This window comes from Triticum urartu, chromosome 7A (genome assembly GCF_056163025.1).
Source record: "Triticum urartu cultivar PI428250 chromosome 7A, HENAU_Tu73, whole genome shotgun sequence".
NCBI classification, from domain to species: Eukaryota; Viridiplantae; Streptophyta; class Magnoliopsida; order Poales; family Poaceae; genus Triticum; species Triticum urartu.
In genome coordinates, this window is record NC_141879.1 from 640,997,654 (window position 1) to 641,005,961 (window position 8,308).

The 8,308-nt window shown below is 46.4% G+C and overlaps 1 protein-coding gene across 1 annotated transcript; it reads right to left on the bottom strand.

Annotated features, from left to right (window-relative positions):
- Positions 1-3,272: 3,272 nt before the first annotated feature.
- Positions 3,273-6,828, bottom strand: LOC147960961 (exocyst complex component EXO84C-like). The gene is made up of 5 exons (XM_087535852.1): positions 6,485-6,828; positions 6,303-6,400; positions 4,631-6,224; positions 4,394-4,530; positions 3,273-4,301 (listed from the first exon to the last, which is right to left on the bottom strand). The coding sequence occupies exons 1-5, from the start codon at positions 6,662-6,664 to the stop codon at positions 3,524-3,526; spliced, it is 2,787 nt and encodes a 928-aa protein (XP_087391978.1). The 5' UTR covers positions 6,665-6,828; the 3' UTR covers positions 3,273-3,523.
- Positions 6,829-8,308: the final 1,480 nt, after the last annotated feature.

The following is an 8,308-nucleotide window of genomic DNA, read 5'->3' on the forward strand; positions in this document are numbered from 1 at the left end:
TACTCCCACCGGGCTAGTTAAGTCAAGGCAAACTAGTGACACTCTGTTTGTCTATGTATTCACACATGTACTAAGTTTCCGGTTAATACAATTCTAGCATGAATAATAAACATTTATCATGATATAAGGAAATATAAATAACAACTTTATTATTGCCTCTAGGGCATATTTCCTTCACCCTCCCGTAGCTAGCATCGATCCACTGCGCCTTCATGTAATGGCTTTAATGGAAGTAAAATGAGTTTGTTCAATTCCTCAATTGTGTGCCTACTCTTTTTTATTAGTGAAATGGTTATTCATTAAAGTTGCTTTCATCTCCTTCGATTTGTCTGCTTATTTTCCAATGAGCATTGTTGTCAAGATGAATGATTTAATGCATAAAAAAGCACCCCCCAACACTATTTTCATATATATGACTCCCAAATCCTAGAGTAAGATTTCATTATTTGCATCGAAATGGAATTGACACAAATTTTAGGTTGGACTCGACCGATTGTTTTGTCAAGCATGGTTGATTTCTCTGGTGGTTTTTGAATGGTAAACTTCCTTCCATGCTTGGTAATTTTATTAGATGATGCCATCACAGGATATTAGAACTGGTGTTTGGCTCTAATATTTAGCTGAAGTATATAGCCAGCTTATGTGGCGTCAGGCGGTAGCCAGTGCAAGGTCCGTCCCACCTTAATTTTTTTCGTCCTCCGCCACTGCCGACATCGATGTATACATGGCATACTTGTCGGAATTTTGGCACCAGATACATAGTGGAGGGCCTAAGAGCATCTCTATCAGACTCCTTAAACCGTGGAACTTAAAACATGTTTTTCAATTTACAAAAAACTCATTTTAAGCGTTGATTTGAACTGCGGCCGAACAAACCCCTCAAAGTTAAATTGTAAAACCGAATATTCGTTTATAGTTTTTCCCCACGGCTTCTTCTTCCTCTCGCCCGTGTCCATGGTCAGCTGCAGATGCTCTGAACACACATACATACATCTGATTTCGACAAATTGAACGCATGCGCAAGACGTGTGCGTACGTTCACCCATGCAGCACTAGGTGCTGGCGACGTCCCGTGCTTTGGTGGTGCCCAGAGAGTCCCCGACGTCGGCAAGCCCCACGATGGCCAGCGCGGCCCCAGGGTGGCGAACACGAGCACCTGACCACCAGCGCTGAAGAGGCTTAGCAGTGCGGCGCCGAGCGGGACGAGTATGGGATGGGTGGCAGCCAAGATGGGAGGGGCGGTGGCGGCCCAGACGGGTGGGGCGGCTTCCTGAATGAGCAGGGTGGTGGCCGGGGAAGGACGGGGCGGCGGCCGGGAGTGAGCCATGAAGGTTCCGGGGGCGGCGGCCGGGAGTGAGCCAACGGTCTTTCGCATATACATGACACCCTTAAGTTGGCTCCAAAATCCTTATTTTCATAGGTTAGGCAGGATGTTTTCCGCGTTGCTTCAAAAAAAATTACAGGTTAAAGTTGTTTACGAGTTTTATTCAAGTCGTTTTTTTCCGCGTAAATTTGTAAACTGGCGGTGATTTTACGGTTTCGTGCGTTGGCAACTGCTTATAGAGGCGCTTAGTAGAAAAAAAAAATAAAGATAGGAAAAACACCTAAGCACCCAGGCTTACAACCGAAGGGCCCTGGAGTGATAAAGCAATCAGGCGCTTAGCGATAATACTGCACCTACGAACACTAACGTAAACTTCTACGTAACTTTCATATCTAAACTTCTCTTCACCCCTGATTTTAAATGGGGTGAGGCCCGCATTCTCTCTAACCCCAATCAAAACTTGCCAGCTGTCTAATTATGTGAGGATTGCGTTAAACCATTTGTAGGTCTAGCATTACTCATGTTGCATCGACTCCTCTTAGAACATCAAGATTCAACTAATTAACTGCTAATGAACCAATCTGTGGTTGGATGGTTAGAGAAACTGTGGTATTCTTAGCCCATCAGGGTTCATCCTAGTGTTCGCATTTATTCCTGGATTTATTTCAGGATTCCGACGATGCGCATTCAGTGGGAGAATATGTTTCCGTCGATGACGAGGTGCCTACGGCGACTTCGTAAATTTAAGTGATATGTCGGCTCAGTCTTTCGAAGGTGCTTGGGTAGGGTGTGTATGTGTACGTTTATAGGATATAAGTGTATATAAACGCTTGTGTCTGTACTGTGTTAAAAAACAATTAACTGCTAATTAGCCGGGAATCTAATCCTCGACTGCTTTGGGTGGTGCACTTGGGACATTGTTAATACAGTAGGGATTGAGGCCAAAGGTATACAAGAATTGAGTTGATCTCTGAATTACATGTGTTCTTTATGTAATTTACCGCATCCTTCATTTTTATTTTTCCTGCATAAACCTCCGTCATCTGATAGTTGTCACTTACTGATTATTCATTCCCTGTAAAATAGTTTGTGTGAAGGAGGGGTTTCTGGTCATAGATGATGATTGGCAGGAAATAGATAATGAATTCAAGGAAGTGGATGAAGATCTCCTTGAAATGTATGTATATCAGCCTTTGCTAATACATTAAAAAAATTGTGTACCGCGCCTGATTTTCATTGTAATATTGCCGGGTTTGCAGAGAGGCTGGTTGATCTGAAGGTTTGACTTATTATCTGGTAGAAGTTCAGAGTATTGATACTTGCAGCTGCATTAGCTTGAATCCTTCAGAATTAGTGTCTCTATAGAGATACAAGCTGCGCAAGTCTTTCCATGGTCCGCACGTTTGAGTAATTTTTCCCTGAACCAAAGCAAGCCTCTAAATTAGAATAGAAAGTTGCATAAGCAACAAACTTCTAAATTCCTTCTATCTTTTATCACAAATAGTGGGTACTTGTAGAATACCATTGGACCCTCATTTTTTTTTAGAAAAACCGCTCGTGACCCTGCTTAATTTTATTGATATGTAAGAGTTCAGACTACAAGACTTACAGAGATGTATTCTAGGATTGCCAATTTTAGTCATGAAACATAGCAAAGCAGAAGCCAGGAATGCACAACTCCATGGTCAACTCATTTAAAACCACAGAAAAGGATCCGCCTTACACTACATCAGTCATTTTCCTTTAGCCTGCCGACCTATCCCCCACGATGGTTGCTATTGCTATAAAAAGATGCACACTAGTAGGGTGAGACTACTCCTTTTGTTTTTGTTCAAAATTAAAAATCAACTCAGAATTTTTTGCGGCTTTAACAATTGTAACATGTGAGAATCAGTATCTGCAGAAGAATTTCAATTATTAGTCTAGAATTTCCTCATAAAGTGCCGGAATTAAATATCTAACAATCGTACATCAACCAATGGCGAGACGTTGAAATCCGTACACACTCAGTACATTAACCAAGTGGCCAATACATAATTTTATTATCCCGTTGCAATACACGGGCTCTTTTGCCATTGCAAGTAAATGATTAAAGATGTGCAATGGTACTGGCTAAATCATTAGTGCTTCTGTATACATGTCTTGCACAAGATAGTCTATTGGAGACGAAGGTTTCCTGAATACAATTTGGCGGTTCCTTCATTGCCATCTCGGCCTACTGCTTCTTCTCATGTCCTCCCTCTTCTTTTTGTTACCACCACCTCTCTTGTCTGCAGCTGCACCACGTCGCCTCCTGATGTCCGCGCCACCGCTGCTACCGGTCCCCGCATCAGAGTGTTGATCACCACTTTCCATTTCCATGGAGCTCGTGCTCGTTGTGTCCGTAGCACTCTGGTCACTAAGCGCATGGATAGGGTTCATCTTGTCCCGCAAAAGTTCTGGCAAGGTGCACTTGTCATCGTCATCTTCATCTTCGTGTGAATCACATGGAGTTGCTTCCACGACAGCGTCTGTGCCTCCTATCCCGCCCATGCCATCACCATGGACATCTACGGGTATGTTCTCTGCCGGCAACTTATGCTTTTCTGAATCAAGGAATCCAGTGCTTGTCATCAATGGATTCCCCGGCAACACACCATCTTCGGTGTTGCCCTCAGCTGCTCCACCATCACTCTCGATGCTCATGAATTCATCGGTGGACTTCTCATCGCAGCCGTTTTCACCCAGGGCATGTTTATCGCTCGAAGTATCCGGTGTGTCGTTCTGATCTAAACTGGTGACGTTATCATCCGTCTCCTCATCTCTTCCTTGAGCATTCCTTCCCACATCAACTCCTCCAGCGTTGAACACATCTTCTTCACTTTGAAAAGTTGCTTGTTTTTCTTGTGAACTGGAGCTATTTACTCCACCTCCCACCAGCGCTTGGACTGCCCGTTTGGCGGCATTGGTAGCCCATGCCTCTTCATGGATGGTATCACTGGTGCATATTCAGCATAAAGATAAATAAACAATGTGTAATTTAACCGCTGAGATATTTAGGGAAGTGAGCTCTGAACTGTTAATTGTTACCTCTTCACACTAGGTTCCAAAGATGATATTTTCTCTTGTGCTCTGCTAAGCAGGTCCAATGCGGAGGTTCTGGTACTGTCAGAAGAGAAACCACCAAATTGTGCAATTTCAAGTAGAAAATGAACATCTAACTGGATCTGCATACAGTACAGTCTCTGTAAGATGAGATGGAACTGCCAAGGTCTAAATGGACACCAAACCGAAGTAATCCTAGCGTACAAGATTTGTTCAACTAACCTGATGAAGAAGTGTGTCCTTTGGTAGATTCTGAGCGTGATGGATCCAGGGATCTAGGTTGCTCCCGAGCCAGATTATCATGGTCTCCATCAACTCCTGCAGCAGTTTTCTCATGGTCCCGTCTTTGCCGGCCAAGATGGTGCCATACAGATCACTCAACTGTCTCACCCGCAGGAACACCATCTGGAATGCAGAACAAGGCATCATGGGCAGGAAGCTTGTCGCTGTCGATGTTGGTTTGTCGACTGGTTTGTCATGCAGAGTCGACGTGGTGTCTCGTATGAACTGCTGGCAGAAGTGTGTCCATACTTGGCCGGATGCTTCCTTGATGAACACGGTCAAACCGTGGAGTTCTGGTTCCGTTTGCGACAGCGACGCTTGGTTGTTGCTCTTGATGAAGACACCGTGGGCGATGATCGGAAACAAGGAGACCAGCGTGGTGCAGTTGATGAGGAAGGAGAGCTGCCACATGTACTGCTGCTGCTGGTCGACTGCATCGACAGCTAGGATGGAGTGCATGTAGTCTCTGAACAACCCGGCCAGGAGCTGCAGCACTGAGCTCTTCATCCCAAGGCGCAGCAACGGGGACACGTCCTCCACAACCTCCTGCATCAACGTGACAAATTTCCTTCCACTGGCCGTGAGCAAGCAGTGTTCAGTTTCGCCCCCGCCACCGGTAGCGGCAGGTAGCCGTAGGACTCCTGACCTGAGGAACCTCCCCAGCACCCACGCGTCAGAGCAAACCAACAACCTGACGACCTTCTCCAGATGCTTGGCATACGTTGACAGCAGCTCCTCCATGCAAGGCCGAATCAATGCCTTGACATCTTCCACCGAGACGACCGTGCCGAGCATGGAAGAGTAGGAGACGGCGCAGTTGGCGGCTTCGGTCGCCAGTGCCAGCCCGTCGCCGGCCTCGGCTTCTGATACGGATCCGAAGTAGTCGCGGAACGTGGCGACAAAGTCATCAATTTCCCCCCTCGCCCACCGGCTAAGCTCGGGGGACGGTGTCGGCCCGTGCAGCGCGACGAAGCTCCTCGACGCCTCGAGGATGGAGGAGAAGACCTTGTGCGCCAGCTCCCCGATGCAGTTCCTGTGTGATGATGACCTCAGCTCCTCGACGCGCCGGAGGGCACCTCCTGAGCTGTAGAACTTGAAGAGGAGCTGGTTAGCCCGTTGGCCGTCACCGAGGCTGCAGAGGCCGGAGAGCGCCTGGAGGAGCTCGTGCCGTGGCGTCCGCCGGTTGTCGGCGAGAGCGGTGAAGCGCTCGGCGACTCTGGCTCTCCGGGCCGACAGCGCGGACATGCTCGACGTGATCATCTGGGCGTCGTCGCCGTGCAGTTTCTCCAGCGCTTGTCCTTCCGCTTCAAGGAGCTCAAGGGCTTGGTCCATCCTGTGCTCGGATAGAAGAACGTCCAATGGATCGACGGCGGTGTCGGTGATACTGCTGGGTGATGGATCAATTGTTGAATTCTCGGGTATTATTGAGGAGTACAGGTTGTTTGTGAGATGTTGGAGGAGGCTCCTCTGCGCCACGGCCTGGCGTTTGAGATGGTCAACATCTTTCTCCAGATCGCCAGCTTCTTGGAACAATCTGGCCGTGCATATTACTGTGGATCAGGAGCTTCATTGATAAATTAATTGGTTGACTGACGAACGATGTATCGCATACCTGAGGAAGGACAGGTAGGTCAGGTGAACATTCCTTTGGAAGTCCTCCTGCGAGGCCTCGTTTATTTCCAGGAGCTCGGAGCACAAGTGTTGGATGCCCTGCAAAATTTATTAATTGGAAGCAGTAAGAAAGGGATCCTGATCGAGCTGAACAGGTGTTCAAGAGATCAAAGTTGGTGTAACCTTTGCGGTCATGGAGTGCAGCTCCATGTTATAGGGGGTTGGAGACCTCTCCTCCTCGGTGCTGCCTTCCTCTGTTTCCTCGTCGTCATCCTCCTGCTCCTCTTCATAGTCCTCCTCCTCCTCTTCATAGTCCTCGTCGTCGTCCTGGCTGCGGCGAGGGTACCTCCAAGAGGAAGCCATGGTGGTGGTGCTGGGCTGCTGACCGTGAATGGAACTGGAATGGAATGGAATGAAGGTGTCTTGTGTAAGCCTAGTTGCTGTTGCGGATCTTGAAACTAAAATGGAAATAGAATACGCAGCTAGCGTGGCGCCAAAGTGCCGGCCATCAGCATCACAGACGCCGGCCCGCCTTGTTGCCTCCGCCAGGTGTAGGCCAACTCGATATATATAGTTTGCATCCTGCCAGGCTGCCACATTCTTGACTTTTTCACCCAGTAAAGACGCGCCTCCATATATTACTACTGACAAACAACTATTTCTAGGTCAATTTTTAAGAAACATCAGACGAATATTTAGGGCAAAGCGACCACGATTGTGGTCGGTTTGGTAGAAAAACCACCGCTTTTCTCTTTTTGAAAAAATAAAACACCAACCTGGTAAGATTTTTTCTGATCGCACTGATCGCTCCCAAACTGCCTCGTTCTGACCCATGGGGCCGGCATGTAACCAGTAACATGCAGCATCTGACCTATGAAAAGAAATCAAGTCAGAATGATGGATAAGGCTGAAAGGACTACCCGCTGTAAGGTCAGAAGGTTTTACAAGGTTTAATGAGAGCACCATACAAAAAAAATAAGCAACCTAGGAAAAGGAGGATTGTCCATATTTGTTTCCCGAGCAACCAGAATCTCAAGGACGAGATTCATCCTAATGGCATAGGTTAGTGACATCCTAAGGGGGTAGGTTGGTGACATCCTATGGGGGGCATCCTCCAGATGACCGACTGTTGAGTTATGTCCGTCACGGGGTGGTAATTCGAATGTAGGCACTTGGTTTTTTTTTTTTGAGACAAATGTAGGCACTTGGTCCTACGGTGAGTATCTCCCCTCAACTATTTGACGTCTTGGTTATAGCTCTATTGGGCCTGGCTGGTGGCTCTCTTGGCCCATTGTATTTTGGACAATACTCTTGATTGTCTTGGGCTTTAGGGTGGGCCATATCTAAGTACTCCGTCACTTGCTCTGCTCTGGAGTATATGCCTACCTTTGAGGTATAACCCCGTCACTTGCTCTGCTCGGGTTTCCATTTTTTTTCTTTTGTTACTTCTCTGGTCTCGTTTCCATTTTTTTCTTTTGTTTCTTCTATGTTTTCGTCGGTTTTTATTTTTTCCTTTGTTATACTTTGCTTTTTACTCGTTTTCTTTTTTTTTATCTCTTTGGTTTTATTTTGTTTCTATCATGATTTTCTTCCTATTATTTTCTTTTTTGCTTTTATTTTTGTTTCTCTGTCGGTTTTAATCAGTTTTTTCTACACAAGTCTACTTTCCCTCACAATGTTCAATTTTAGCGCCCACGTGAAACATTTTTTCTAAAATCTAAAAAGCGGCCGGCCACTTTTTTGATGAACCGAGCGGCCGGCTCCTGGCCACTCGCTTTCGTGCGTACGTAGTCTAGGTGTCACCTGGTGAATCATATAGAATCGTTTTGGACTGTTGCGCTCTCGTATAGTGGACCAAGAAATATAATTAGATGGAAAGATAGCTTGTCCATTCTCTCTCTCCGCATGTGACTGATTTAGCTACCTTTTACAACAATTCAAAAAGTCATAACTTTTTAACCGCGCGTCGGAATTTAGATCCGTTTTCAACGTTGGAACCCTCGCGAC

What these genes read in the sequence shown, in the direction of transcription:
- LOC147960961 (XM_087535852.1), bottom strand. Translation starts at nt 6,664, where the DNA reads ATGGCTTCCTCTTGGAGGTACCCTCGCCGCAGCCAGGACGACGACGAG. An exon ending in TGCACTCCATGACCGCAAAG is followed by an intron (nt 6,401 to 6,484) that starts GTTACACCAACT and finishes TAAATTTTGCAG; the next exon opens with GGCATCCAACACTTGTGCTC. An exon ending in TTGGAACCTAGTGTGAAGAG is followed by an intron (nt 4,302 to 4,393) that starts GTAACAATTAAC and finishes AATATGCACCAG; the next exon opens with TGATACCATCCATGAAGAGG.